The sequence below is a fragment of the Spermophilus citellus genome (assembly GCF_964194105.1).
Source record: "Spermophilus citellus genome assembly, chromosome: 11".
Taxonomy (NCBI): domain Eukaryota; kingdom Metazoa; phylum Chordata; class Mammalia; order Rodentia; family Sciuridae; genus Spermophilus; species Spermophilus citellus.
Genome location: NC_138192.1, coordinates 27,657,430 through 27,672,796, shown reverse-complemented (window position 1 = coordinate 27,672,796; position 15,367 = coordinate 27,657,430). Strand labels below are relative to the sequence as shown.

At 45.1% G+C, this 15,367-nt stretch overlaps 1 protein-coding gene across 5 annotated transcripts; it reads right to left on the bottom strand.

The window, feature by feature from the left end:
- Positions 1 to 1,350: 1,350 nt before the first annotated feature.
- Positions 1,351 to 7,065, bottom strand: TMEM177 (transmembrane protein 177). 5 transcript variants are annotated; one of them, XM_081261610.1, is made up of 2 exons: positions 6,468 to 7,065; positions 1,351 to 4,404 (listed from the first exon to the last, which is right to left on the bottom strand). In XM_081261610.1, exon 2 carries the CDS (start codon positions 4,376 to 4,378, stop codon positions 3,443 to 3,445), a length of 936 nt encoding a protein of 311 aa, XP_081117736.1. In that variant the 5' UTR covers positions 4,379 to 4,404; positions 6,468 to 7,065; the 3' UTR covers positions 1,351 to 3,442. The 5 variants fall into 5 exon arrangements, with proteins under 5 accessions (XP_081117736.1, XP_081117737.1, XP_081117739.1 ...); XM_081261611.1 differs by having other exon boundaries at positions 1,351 to 4,400; XM_081261613.1 differs by having other exon boundaries at positions 6,913 to 7,060.
- Between the last annotated feature and the right edge of the window lie 8,302 nt (positions 7,066 to 15,367).

Genomic DNA, 15,367 nt, shown 5'->3' with positions numbered 1-15,367 from the left:
TCACCAAGAATGTCTGCTCATGTCATTCTTACCACAACCTAATAATGGACATTCTAGAGTTAAAATATGACTAGTATAGTATGTGTAAAAGACCACCTCCCACTTAAATGCCCTCTCTCCCAGCCTGGAATCTTCCCATAGGGCCACCTGGGTCCTTTGCTCTAAGCAACCATCTTTCAGAAATTACATGGGCAGCAACTTTGTAATTTCCCAAAGGAGCTAATTCATAGCAACCTAAGAAGTGCCCTGACTGGGTCTTTGAAAAGCTATGAAGTAGAGCTGTATTAGGCAGCAAAGTTTCCTGAAGTGGGATGGAGGGTGGGGAGGGATTCTGGTTTCAAGGAATTACTAGCCTTTGGGAAGTAATTTTAAGACCTGAACACCCTTGTACTTGTACCACTTAAAAGCACTAAAATTTAGGGAACCAATCTTATTTTATTTTTTAGTTTTTGGTAATGGGATCCAGGGTCACTTAACCACTGACCCACATCCCTAGCCCTTTTTGTATTTTATTTAGAGACAGGGTCTCAATAAGTTGCTTAGTGCCCCACTTTTGCTGAGGTTGACTTTGAACTTGTGATCCTCCTGCCCTAGCCTACTGAGCTGCTGGGATTACAGGGGTGTGCTACCATGTCCAGCTCCAATCTTTTCTTTTCCTTTTTTTGGTATTGTAGCTGGACAGGATGCCTTTACTTTATTTATTTTTATGTGGTGCTGAGGATCGAACCCTGTGCCTCATGCATGCTAGGCAAGCGCTCTGCCACTGAGCTATAGCCCCAGCCCCAGCCCCAGCCCCTCCGGCTCCAATCTTATTATTTTTTGCCATTCTGGGAACTGAAGTCAGGGCTCTTGCATGTTAGGCAGCTAGGCAGTTTCCCTACCACTGAGCTACATTCCCAGCTTGGGAACCAGTTTTCTACTATATACCCTTCTAGGCTTCACGTGCTGCAATGGCTTCCATGTGTGCTCAGCTTCAAGTTGGGCCCTGCACTGTGGACACCAGAAGGGACAGAGATAGTGGGACCAGCCAGGATCAGGATGACTCTGGAACTCTGTTTTTTGTATTTTGGCTGTGGCTGGAGAAGTATGTGTGTGTGGCGGTGGGGTGAAAGGACAACATACCCACACACCCACACATGGTGAAGCCTCTGGGAGCCTAGGTTTTGGAAGTAAGTGGCACATTAAGCATGTGTGGGGACTAGGAAGAACAATGAGTGGGGACAAAGACTGACTTGGGAATGGAGGGAGAGAGTAAGCAACAGTTCTGGGGTTTACTCTCCCCCATCCTGGGGCTACCTTCCTATATTAGTTTATCTTCTGTTGTTGTAACAAAATACTTGAAACTGGGTAATTTATAAAGAAAACAGGTTTATTTGGCTCATATCGTGGAAGTCCAAGAACATGGGACCAACTTCTCTTCATCTCTGGTGAGGAGCTCATGGCAGATGGCATCATAATGGTGGGAGTGCATTCAAGAAGGAAAGATCCCATAACCAGACAGGAAGTGTGGGTGGAGTGGCCAGTTTTATTATTATTTTTAAACTACAGCTTGCTCTCACCAGAGTTCACTTCCAGAGATCAGTATTCATCCTTACTGAGGGCAATGCCCCCAGTGACCTAATTATCCCCTACTAGGTCCCACCTATTAAAGGTTCTACTTCTTAACACTGCTGTACAGGGCAACTTCTACCATATCAACCATTGGCGGACAAATCATAGCACTTGGGCAGATCAGCATGAAGGCCTGATGCTGCCATCTGGGCTCATGCCAACATTAAAAGTAGATGGGTGGGGGCAGGGAGTGGCGAGAAGGTGGAGTCCATCAAATTCAGACTCCATATTTGACCCCCTTGGCATGATGGTCCTTGACGTACAGCAGCAGCTATGGCTAGGTGACATCCCAAGGAGCCCTGTGAAGTGCTATCTGCCAGGGTGGACTCTTATTCACCTAGTTGTACCTCATCTGTCTATGTACTTATCAAGCCCATGCCTTATATTGTCCTAGGTGCTAGGGATCTGTGAGATGAGCAGGGGTCCCCTGTTCTCAGCCAGCCCAGGTCTGGTGGAGGGACTTGTAGGTTGGCACAGCACACTGAGCTCTAGACCACACTGAAATCCTAGCAGGAAGGTGTACCATGACCACCCTGGCTTACTCTTCTCGCAAGGTCTCCTGCCAGGAACTGTCTGCCACCACCAGTGCCTTCCCTGGGTGTGACCTCATCCCTTTGTCCTGAATTTTACTGGCACCATGTCTGAATTCTTCAAAACTCTTCCAGAAAAAACATTATTTCCAATGTAAGGATGACATGAATGGCCAAATTAGTCCTGGTTACAGCTCTCCTCACTTTGCCCTGTTGGATGGAGGTCTCTTGTCCAAAGATCAAAGCTGAGGGGCTGCTTTCTGTACCACCAGAGGGCTCATGGGGAACAAGGATACAGTCCCCATGGATCCTGTAATACGTGCCTGGTTCACTGCCTACCTCCACCCTCTGTTGTCCCCAGTGTCCTCACCAAGCAAAGCTGCACCACTTAACGCCCTCTGCTCTCCAAGCCCTGATTATGCTCTGTACCCCAGGAGGCTGATTGCTTTGGACTCCCCAGCAGAGCCTCAGATTTGCAATGGTTTGTTCTTTCCTCCATCTCTAGGCAGAGCTTCTGCTGTGTTCCAGGGACACTTCCCTTCCTTTTCTGGTCAGGTGCTTTCCTGGTGCCCCTTCACTTCCCTGGTTTCCCTTCTCTGGGTGTACCATTTGCATCCATAGGACTTTATTGACACACCACTCTAAAAGCCCCACCAAATTCACATTTTAGCCTCTTAAATCTTTTTTTTTAAAATTTTTTTAGTTCTTGATGGACCTTTATTTATTTATTTATTTATAGGTGGTGTTGAGAACCCAGTGCCTCAGACATGCGAGGCAAGCATTCTGCCACTGAGCCACAACTTCAGCCCCTAGCCTTTTAAATCTTTTAACCTCTATCTCAATGGAGAAAGACTAGAATTTGACCACTGGGCAGACAGAGGAGGGTTCTTCACTGTAGGAAAGGGTTGACTATTACCAGCACCTCTAGTTGGAAAGATGTGGCCTGACTCCTACAACCAACGGAATTCAAAGATAAAGGAGGAGTGATATCCTGTTTATTCATGGTACTCTTTCTGCCAGGTCCTCTTATTCATGACTTCACATAACCCTATAATCCTGTGAGGTAGTTTATATCCTCTTCACATTATAGTTGAGAAAACCAAGGCTCAGATTCATAAAGGGGACTTGCCCAAGGTCCCTGAATTCATAAGTAGTAGGAGAAGATAGAATCTAGGATATTTAACTCCAAAGCCTATAATTTTTCTGACTGTGGTCTGTGGGTCCAGAGGTCCCAAGGGATTCCCCCAGACAATGCCAGAGTGGTATTTGCATGAACTGGAACTGTCCTGGTCATGAGCACCTCAGGAGCGGCCTGGGTTGGGTGCTACCCTCCATATCTGCAATACAGAGTCCAGGCGGGTTGTGTAGGGTAAATGCTTGATGCGGAACCAGTGTCTGGGGACAATGTTCCCACTGGGTGTATACAGCTTCTCCCCGCGTCTGCCCAAGAGACTGCGCAGGGCCAGGTTGCCTGACAGAACCTTCTCATAGAATTCCACTCCACCTCGGGCGTAGGCTGTAGACAGGGAGGCGGTGCGGCGGTCCAGCCAACCTTCCAGGGCATGAGTAAGAGAGTCTGCGGAGAAGGCATAGGCCACGAAGCCTGCCACTGCTGCCACCAAGTTGAAGGCAGCTCGTATGTTCATGGGGCCTCCATAGAGCCCTAGTGCATGCTTGGCACCCACACTCAGTGCCCAGGTTCCTGCCAGGCAAGCTGGGGCTGGCAGGGCCTGCAGGGCAGCTGCACTGGTCTCCAGGTATACCACCTCTCTGGCCAAGGCAAACTTCTGGGCGTCACGGGAGAGGGTCAGGGCATCTCGTAGACGGGTGCCTGCTGGGGTCTGCCAGTCTACTCTTTGCCCATGTACGACCACAGGATGATCAGTGTTGGTTACTGGGCTACCAAGAAAGCTGGCAGGGATGCCTATGACAGCCCCAGCAGGGAGTATTGGGAAGCCGGCACTCACAGGCTGGAAGGTAAAGGTGGTGAAGGGCTTGTAGCAGTGGCCAGAAGGGACGCCCATATCCTGTATGACCTCTTGGAAGAGGCTTTGTAGTTCTGAGGAGAGCGGGGCCGGTTGGCCCTGGGGCCAGTACTGGTAAAGCCACTGGACCACGGGATCCGGGAAGAGGTGGTACGAGATTTGAGCTCCAAACAGGCCTGTGCAGGAACCCACCAAAAGGGCTGTCCTGTGTCTCTGTATGAAGGCTGAGACCCGCCACAGGGGACCAGCCATGAGTGCTGCCACTGCTGACAACCTGGCTAAGAAAAAGAGAACAAGAGCAAGATCCTTCTTTACTGAGGCAATTCTGCATTGAGGTTTAAAGCATGGGCTGGCTCTACAGGCAGACCAAATGGGTTCAAAGAATCATTTCTCCACTTGCCAAATAGGCGTGCGACAGCGGCCCACCTCAAAGGTGGTTGCAATGAATAAATAAATGAACATACATAAAACAATTAGTGTTTGGCTTAGTAGCAGACATCCCTTGTGAAAACAGCTATAATTCTTATTTTTATTCTTATGGCCATGTACAGTACTAAGTACCCAACTACCTCATTCCACCCACCATTCATTTCATTGTGAAGCCTTATTATCATTAATTTGTAAATGAATCATATGTTCAATTTATTGGGTACTTTATGCTAGGCACAGTTTTAAGAGCTTTACATATACAGCTGTCCCTAGGTTGATTCTAGGACCTGTGACCCATCCTGCAGATATAAAAATCCAAGGATGCTCAAGTTCTTTATATAAATTGATATAGTATTTATATATAACATATGCACATCCTTCTGAATATTTTAAATCATCTCTAGATTACTTATAATAACCAACACAATGTAATTACTATGTATATAGCTGTTACATTGTTTAGAGAATAATGGCAAGAAAAAAGTTTGCATGGTCAGTACAGATACAGTTAAAATAATTGTTAGTTGAATTCATGGATGCAGAACCCACACATATGGTGGGCTGGCTATATTAGGAAAATATACCTGTACTACTAATAAACTTGAGATATTTAAACATATATACACAGAGAATTATTCCTTTGTAACCACAGGGGACTGGTTCCAGTACCCCCACAGATACCAAAATTTCTGAACATTTTTCTCTGTATAAAATGGCTTAGTATTTGCACATAGCCTATGCACATCCTTTTACATATTTTAATAATCTCTAATTACTTTTAACACCGAATATAATACAAATGCCATGTATATAGTTGTTATACTGTATTGCTTAGGAAATAATTATGTAAATCTATACATGTTCAATACAGATGAAAAAATTTGTTTCCAAATATTTAAATCTGTGATTGGTTGAATCCCTAGAGGTGAACCCTCTGATAAAAAGCTAACTGTATGGGCTGGGGATGTGGCTCAAGCGTGCTTGCCTGGCATGCGCAGGGCGCTGGGTTCCATCCTCAACACCACATAAAAATAAAAAATAAAAAAATAAAGACATTGTGTCCACCTAAAACTAAAAAATAAATATTAAAAAAAAGAAAAACACATGTTCAGAGGGAATAAAACAAGGACACAGGGAGATTATCTGCAAGTCAAGGTGAAACCAAACCTAATCAAACCTTGGTCTTGGACGTCTAGCCTCCAGAACTGTGAGAAATAAATGTCTCCCAGTTAGGCCACCCAGTACTGTTGTTAGCCCTAACAGATTAATTCAGGCACAGTATTTGAGCATGGGCTGTCAGGCACCCACAGCAATGTATTCATTTTAGAAAACCTGTTATGCTAAATCATAAACATAAACAAAGGTAGAGACAATAATATATCAAATTCAATCATTATCAACTCAGCCAATATTGTTTCATTTATTCCTACCCCACATCCCTGACTGGTTTATTTTGAAACATTCCAAACACCTTATCATTTCATCTGGGCATGTCACCTAATAATCACAATTATATAACTTTGGTTGAAGCTTACTATTTTCCTGTCTGGGAAAAATGTTTAATTAGCAATGACGTTCAGCAAACGAGAACGCGGGGGTACTGCTTAGCCTGTTTTAATAAGGAAATCATACTAACGTCATCTCATTTGGGCCTTTCTTTCCAAAGAGGAAACTTAGGCTAGGAAAGGAAGGATCCTGGACGAAGCTCTAACGCACCCAGGGCTGCCGGCGCCAAGGCAGGTTCTGGGGCCTCCCCCGCGGGCGTCTGGGCAAGGAGGGGCTGCAGGACCTTCGCACAGGGGCTCCACTATGCCTCCACCCTAGGCCCCCCGAACACCCTGCGGCAGGGAAGATAGGGACGAAAGCTCGGCCCGCGAGTCCAGGTACCTTCCGCCTGGCTCGGCGCGCTCACCTGCTGTGCGGTTGCCCAGTACGCGGCGACACGAGCGCGGAGCCCGGCGGGGGCGACCGCAAAGCACGCCGGTCCGGGCTTTGGGGGCGGGGTTTTCAGAGGGTGGGGCCCGGTGAGTTGCTCGTGGGTCCGGACTCTGGGGGCGGGGACTCTAGAGGGCGGGGCCTGGTGCGTCACTCGCCGGTCCGAGCTCTGGGGGCGGAGACTCCAGAGGGCGGGTCCAGGCTTTGGGGGCGGGGACTTGAGGGACCCAGTTTCGGCGTCCGGCTCTCTGGCTGGGATCTGAGGGAGAGGACCAGCCGAAGGGCTAGGAGAGGGACTCCTGGAGAAGGCGACTGGAACTTTTTGGAGCGATCTGCTGGCTGCCGAAAGAGCGGTGCCGGTACTTTGATCATCCAGTTCAACTCTGGACGGCGTGCGAGCCTCCTCTGCGGCCCATGCCTACCTGATGGTCAGCTCCGTCAGCCCCGGGCATTCCCATCCGGAAGCGCTCTCGAGCTCCTAGCTTTATTTTTATTACCACGTTCGGTGCCTTCCAGCTGCTCCCAAGGGTTTCACATTGTGTAGTCCCCAGAGAAACAGCACTTCAGTCGCTTCTTCCCAACAGCAATGTGAGGTAGATCAGGGATCGGTTTGCTGATACGCCAAACCCAGCTCACCACCTGATTTTATAAATAGAGTTTTATGGGAACACAGCCACGCCATTCCTTTATGCGTCGGTGGCTGCTTTCTTGGTAGAAGGGCAGAGTGGCTAGGACAGAGACAGTCAGGCTCATAGAATTTAACATGTGCCATCGGGTCCATTAAAGAAATAATTTGGGGCTGGGGTATGGCTCAGTGGTAGGTAGAGCGTTTGCCTAGCACATGTGAGGCACTGGGTTCGATCCTCAGCACCCTATACAAAAATAAATAAAATGAAAGTATTGTGCCCATTTAAAAATATTTTAAAAAGGCTTTGAAAAATAATTTGTGGATCCCTAAAATAGATTATTCCTACTTTTCAGATGAAGAAACTGAGCCCGGAACTTGAGCAGGGCACCCAGTTTATATGCCCCTAGTATGCACTGGAGCAAGGTTGAGACCCCAATCAGACACTGATCTCTGTGTATTTTCCATTGCTTCCTCTGCCTTCATAAAAATTCTCTCTGATAGGTCTAGCCAATTCTCTTCCAAGTGTGTCTGGTCTTTATGTCAGGATTTCGTTTCCATTCCAGCCTCTGGGGAAGTAGGGAAAGAGGGCTCCCCTCCTGGGCAGAAAGGTGAAGATGTTAGGAGACCTGGAAGCTTATGAGCTGTGGAGTTGGACTTCGGAAGATTAGCAATTTATGGGCTGTGTAACTCCAAACCACCAATGTAAACTCTCTGCAGTTTCCCTCCCACCAAAGGACAAGTGGTAGCGGTAAACCAAATCAGACTCCCAAGCAAACCATACCTGAGTCCCAGCTGACCCTGAAACCCTGAGCATTCCGATCATTATTTCCTGTTTTATGAGTGTCCCAGCAGCCTCTTATGGAGTCATGGGCTGGCCAGGCAGAGAGGATCCTGATGACTCTGGGGGAGAAACTGAACTCCTTGTGACTGCCAGCCAGATCTGCTCCAGACTTTCAGCCCAGAATCAGTGCTTAGGGGCACTGTGGCCCAGGGAAAAAAAACCTGTAAAGTTTGTCACCTTTCTGAACCTCAGTTTCCTCTTCTCTAAAGTGAGGATAATATCTGTCTCAAGGACCCTATTCCACCCTAATCCTAGAAAAATAGCTGCTAAGACACTGCCATTTTATATAACTAGAGGGAGGAGCATTTCAAGTCACTTGTCCTTGAAAAGGAAGATTTGACCTGGAATTGTCCCTTTTGTCTTGGCCTAGAAAAGCACCCTATCACAAAGTGCTTCAAGACTGGATGTGGAAACCAATTAACCATGGTTAAAGCCCAACTCCATCCCTACTAGCTGTGTGAGAGGTGGCAAATTCCCTCTCTGGGCCTAGTGTTTTCATCTGTAAAATGGGGATAAGAGCACTATCTACTTTCTATTGTCATTGAAAGGGATAAAATGAGTTAATGTTTGTATAATGCCCAGCATTGTTTGCATAGTAGCTAACTATGCTATTATTGAGTTCTGTTCTGGTTCTAAAACTCCAGCTCTGGCTGCTTAGTTGTTTGTATGTAAATGGTGCCATGACCTTGGCAAAATATAGAATGTGGGACATTCTACCCGGCAAATGACATGGTTCATTTAACAAATCAACGGCATAAAAAGCATGGAGGGGGCTGGGGATGTGGCTCAAGTGGTAGCGCACTCGCCTGGCATGCGCGGGGCGCTGGGTTCGATCCTCAGCACCACATAAAAATAAAATAAAATAAAGATAAAAATAAATATAAAAAAAGCCGAGGGATGGGGGGAATTGTTATGAAATAAGAGACTTGAGAGACAGAGCAGTTAAATACAATATGGATTCCTGCTGGGATCCTGAGTCACATAAACTAAATGTAAAAATGTCATCTTCGAGACAATTGGAGGAATGTGAATGTGGATTTCAGATAATATAATATTAATGAATTATTGCTTATTTTGTCAAGTGGGATGACAGCATACTGAAGCACTTACAGGTGAAATGACACAATGTTTATTATTTGATCCCACCAAAACAAGCCAATGCGGACATAGATGAAATGAGACAGCATTGACAAAAATGCCATTATTGCAGGTGCCTGAAAGTTTCAGGTCTTCATTATACCATGGTCTATTTGTGTATGTTTGGAAACTTCCATAATAAAATGTTATTTAAAAATGTATTCTAAAATGTAGGCTGGCCAATTGGAGCTCATAAAATTGAAAACTTTTGTGCATCTAAGAACAATATCACAAAAAAGTAGAAAGAAAGCCACAGAATGGTAGCAAATAGTTTCAAGTGATAGACCTGATAAGGACATAGTATCCAGAATATATAAAGAACTCTTAACAACTCAACAACAAACCCAACTAAAAATGGACAATGGGCTTGAATGGACATTTCTCCAAAAGAAGGTATACAAATAGCCAAAAAGCTCACAAAAACATGCTCACCATCAACAGTCACTAGAGAAATTAAAATTAAAACCACAACCTCTAAGATGGCTTTGATGACAAAAACAGAAAATGACTCTGCTTAGGCGGCTGAGGCAGGAGGATAGCTTGAGTTCAGGAGTGTGAGACCAGCCTGGGCAACATAATGAGACCCCATCACAAACAAACAAAAACAAGTATTGGGGAGGATGTGGAGAAATTGGAATCCTCATACATTGCTGGTGGGAATGTAAAATGGTTCAGTCACTATAGAGAATGGTTTGATAGTTCTTCCAAAAGTCAACGTTAGGATGACTATATGACCCAGAAATTTCATTCCTAAAAATATAGACCCCCAAATTGAAAATAGTATTGAAACAAATGCTTCTATGCAAATGTTCATAGCAACACTGTTCACAATGGCCCAAAGGTGGAAACAACCCAAATTCCTATCAACTGATGAATGGATAAACAAAATATGACATATTCCGTATAATGAACTACTATTCAGTCGTAAGAAGGAATATACTACTGATATATACTACATTGTGGGTGACCTCGAAAGTATCATGGAAATTGAAAATGGCAGACACAAAAGTCATGTACTGTATGACTCAATTTACATGAAATATTCAAAATAGAAAAATCCATTAACACAGCAGATTTGTGATTGCCAAGGGAAGTGGGAGGGATAAAAGGAGTGACTGCTAACTGGTGTGGGGTTTCTTTTTGTTCTAGTGAAATGCTTTGGTATTTTTAGCCTTTGTGTGTGTGTATGTGTGTGTATGTGTGTGTGTGTGTGTGATTCTTGGGGATCAACCTATGGCTTTGTACATGCTAGGCATGTGCTCTGCCCCTGAGCCACACCCCCAGCGTATTTTGGTATTAGTTTGTAGTAATGATTGCACAACATTGTGAGCATACTAAAATTTAAATTTGTATACTTTAAAATGGTTAAAATGATAAATTTTACATTATGTGAATTTTATTTCAATAACCAATGCATATGTTAAAAAAGTAGGTTGGGCTGGGCCCCATGACACAGGCCTATAATCCCAGCAGCTCAGGAGGCTGAGGCAGAAAGATCTTGAGTTCAAAGCCAACCTCAGCAAAAGCCAGGCACTAAGCAACTCAGTGAGACCCTGTCTCTCTATAAAATACAAAACAGGGCTGGGGAATATGGCTCAGTGGTGCCTCTGAGTTCCATCCCCGATAAAGAAGAGTAGGTTGGCTAACCATACTACAGATCAGATAGAATACTTATCACTCATTCTTCTGAAGCACCTGGGAAAGTTACTTTTCAGGAAAGAGGAGCAGAGCCCCAGGGGACAGGTGAATATTTTGCTTGAGGCTGGGCTTCTCAGTCCTCATGTTCATCTTGTGCCTGGGACTCCAACTATCTCTGACAATGCCTCCGTGGCCTTTTTGTGGATTTCTCTGTTGAGAGCCACAGCCAAAGGGGCCCCAGCAAACTTCCAGCTGCCAGCAAACTTCCAGCTGCCGGCTGATGATTGACTCACAGCAGCCCCAGCAGCATCTAGCTGATTGGCTCCTCTGCGGTGATGTTCATTGGGCTGTTTCCCTGCCCTTCAGACTGCCAGCTGATAATTGGCTCACAGCGCCCCAGCAACATCTAGCTGATTGGCTCCTCCACGGAGCTGCTCATTGGGGGACTTCTTTGGCTCCGCCCACACGACCCAGCCAATCAGCCTCAAGAGCAGGAGGATTGTGGGAGGTGGTGAGGTTTGTGTGGGGGTGAGAGGCTTGTGGGAAGCTGGTGGTGGCAGTTGGGCTCTGAAGGTTTTCCTGAGGAGCTGTGTGGTGTGTGGTGTGTGAGTTCTAAAAATAAAGTTTGTTTCCTTTGACTAGTGGCTCCTGAATTGTGCCCAGCCAGACTGCGGCATTTGGTGGCCCGCAAGGGGAACGACTGAGGGTAAGTGATAAGGTAAACTGCTCGCCCCTGAGGGCAGGGCGAGAGGATGGGTAGCCATTTTAAGATTTTTCTTTTGTTTTGCTTCACTTTTGTTTTAAGTTACCTGTCCCTGGAGATGTGTAAGATGGAAGAAAAACCGCTCACATCTGAGGAACAGATAGGGAGAAAGGACAGATGGACATTTCAGGAGGATAGAAAGGCTATTATAATGATTTTTTGTTGTTCCAATTTTGTTTCACTCTGTTTCTGTTTTGTTTGGTATTATCTTGTTGGGTTGTATTATAGTTATAGTAGAAAAATTCAAGTAAAAGAGAAGGTCTCTCAAGTTAGTCAGACAGAGGAAAAAATTCAAGTAAAAAAAAGGTCTCTCGAGCTAGTCAGACAGAGGAAGAAAGTTTAGAGAAGAAAAAGCCATCAGGGGGAAAGTTACAACAGGAGACTGCTACTAACACCTTTCTATCACCAGAGGGCGTAAGTGTCCAACCAACAGCGCCACCTCCGTATGCTGGGAGGCCCCCAACCCCTATAGTTGATAGATGGGATCCTGAGACAGGACTTCAAAGATCAGTATGCTCTGTATTTGAACAGTCAGGAGGGCAGCGAATTCACCATGTTTTAGATTTCAAAACAGTGAAGCAGCTAAAAGAGGCTGTAACAATCTATGGTCCTCAAGCACCCTTCACTGTAAGCATGGTCGAATCCATTAACAACTTGAACATGACGCCAGCAGATTGGGCTAATATGTGTAAAGCTGTGCTAAATGGAGGTCAATACCTGTTATGGAAGGTTGCCAATGAGGAATTTTGCAAGGAGACGGCTAGGCGAAATGCAGCAGCTGGTTATCCTCAGAGAAATTTAGATATGTTGTTAGGAGAGGGACCTTATGAGGATCAGCAGCAACAAATTGCATATGATCCTGGCGTATATGCACAAATTAATGCAGATGCAGTTAGGGCATGGAAGACTTTACAAGGACATGGAGGTTTACAAGGTCAATTATCTAAGGTAATACAAGGAGCTAATGAACCTTATGCTGAATTTGTAGATAGGCTTATTCAAACAGCTACCAGAGTTTTGGGGGATACAGAACAAGCAATGCCATTAATAAAACAACTGGCTTATGAGCAAGCAAATCGTTGGTGCAGAGAGGTCATTAGACCATGGAAACATGAAGATTTAAACACATATATTAAATTATGTAGAGACATTAATGAACAAGGGCAAGGCTTGGCAGCTGCAGTACAACAGGTTTTAGATGCCAGGCCAAAAACATGCTACAATTGTGGACAAACAGGACATTTTAAAAGGAATTGCCCCCATAGAAGAAGGGTTTAACAATACTAGGTATTAAAGGGGTAGAATACCAGGTATTTGCCCACAATGCCGTAGAGGGAGAACAGCAGCCAATTTGGATTCCAGAGAGATTAACTAAGGTCCTGAACCAGTGATTGTCTGGAGTTGGGGGTCTGTTTGTGTGTTTCCACAGGGAGAACAGCAGCCGATTTGGATTCCAGAGAGATTAACTGAAGCGATTTCTACAGACCAAAAAGAAGATGATTTGGCTCAAATCCATAACAGCTAATATCCAAAACTCCAATTTGGCTATCCTTACATCTGCGACAGAACCAGGATGCTTTTTTCAATATCTATTTTATTATTACCCTTTCCCACATCATGAAGTTCTATTTTGATTTTTGAGCTCATACAGACCTAGGTTAATGTTTTGCTGATCAGTTCTATTTTTTGACTATAGAGTTTTTAAACATTGCAATGGAGATTTCATGTGTAAAAAGTTATAAGGCCTTTACTATTATGTTATGTGTTATATGTATTATTATGTGTGCACACTTGTGTTTTGTGTTATATGTTTGAATGTACGTATGTCCATATATCATATATGATGAGCGCTCATGGAAAAATGGATCCAAATATTTTTTTTATTCACGTGATTTAAATGGTTTAATTTAAATTGGGTAAATAACTATTAAGAATTGTTTTAATATGTAAACAAAAAAGGAGGTTAACAGATCTGTTTGTTTACTTTCACCTTTCCTTTTCATTATATTTAATAATTCTCACCTTACCTTTTCATTATATTTAATAATTCTCTTCAAGATAATGTAAATTGTTAAGAAAATTGTTTTCTTTTAGTGTCTTCTGGAATGTTACACAATTTTTTCTTTAGCCATTATTGCCAGAATTCCTATCTATCTTCATCCCAGTGCCGGTGAAGACAATGTAAATTGTTAAGAAAATTGTTTTCTTTTAGTGCCTTCTGGAATGTTACATAATTTTTTCTTTAGCCATTATTGCCAGAATTCCTGTCTTCATCCCAGTGCCGGTGAAGACAAAGATAAAACCAATCTACAGCTTCTGCAATAGCTATCACTGAACTGTTTGCAGAACTTGCCTGGACTGTGTATCACTTGTATGCATTGTGAACTCACCTGTATGCATTGTGAACTATCTGTTGGTGCAACGACTTGTGGTAGTGTTGGGGTATTTTTGCTGATGGTGTCATTGGTGGTACAATTTTTCCAAAAGGAGCCGTCAGTTGGCTTGGTGTATCCTCCTCCCTTCTGCTTGTGATGGTTGTTCAGCTAAAATTTGGGGGCCAACAGAGGTGAGGCAAAGAACTTCACCCCCCCGCTGGTACAAAGGCCTATCCACAGGTGTGGCTGTATGCTGGACTGGTAGTCAATGACGGGTAAGATCCAATTGCAATGGTACCAACCTAAGACAGGAGGCTGACGCCCTGAGGTCAGCTCATCCGAAGACGGGTAAGGACCATATGTAGTATTGGACAACCTAAGGCAGGCACGGTCCCCAAGCCACATGCCTGTTGTTTAAACAGAGAGGGGGAGATGTTGAGAGCCACAGCCAAAGGGGCCCCAGCAAACTTCCAGCTGCCAGCAAACTTCCAGCTGCCGGCTGATGATTGACTCACAGCAGCCCCAGCAACATCTAGCTGATTGGCTCCTCTGCGGTGATGTTCATTGGGCTGTTTCCCTGCCCTTCAGACTGCCAGCTGATGATTGGCTCACAGCGGCCCCAGCAACATCTAGCTGATTGGCTCCTCCACGGAGCTGCTCATTGGGGGACTTCTTTGGCTCCGCCCACACGACCCAGCCAATCAGCCTCAAGAGCAGGAGGATTGTGGGAGGTGGTGAGGTTTGTGTGGGGGTGAGAGGCTTGTGGGAAGCCGGTGGTGGCAGTTGGGCTCTGAAGGTTTTCCTGAGGAGCTGTGTGGTGTGTGGTGTGTGAGTTCTAAAAATAAAGTTCGTTTCCTTTGACTAGTGGCTCCTGAATTGTGCCCAGCCAGACTGTGGCATTTCTCAGATTCTATTTCATTTATTCATTCAACTCCAATCCTGTGCCAAGTGATGGGAGTAAAAGACAGATAAAAATCAGACACAGCCCTTAGCCATTCCCTGGTCAATAAAGCAGAGAAGCAAATTCATGAGAGCAAAGAGCCCTTGTCCCTTTCCTCTGATAGGACCACAAAGGAGGGAGGGAATGAATGCTTGTCCTCAGGAAGGTACCATTGCACCTAAGATTGGGAAGGCTGTGGGAATTGCTGGTGGTCAAGGGGGCAGGGTGGGGTGCTTATCCTGTGGACACTGGGCCCCTTGTTCCAGGAGGGGAGAGGTGGTTTCCTCTCAGCCTGATCTTTTCCCAAGTATGGGAGAGAACAAGACACGAGGGAGGAGCAGTGACCTTGGGTTGAGAGGACAGATTCTCAGACAGACCTGAAGTTTGAAGAGAGCAGATGTAAAGATGTAAAATTTTCATTTGAAGAGGGAGAAAGAGGCCTGGGGATGTAACTCAGTGGCAGAGAGATTGCCTAGCATGCACAAGGCCCTGGGTTCCATTCCAACCCGGAAAAAGAGAAAAATTGTGCTTTAAGAAGAGGGAGAAGCCACCAGG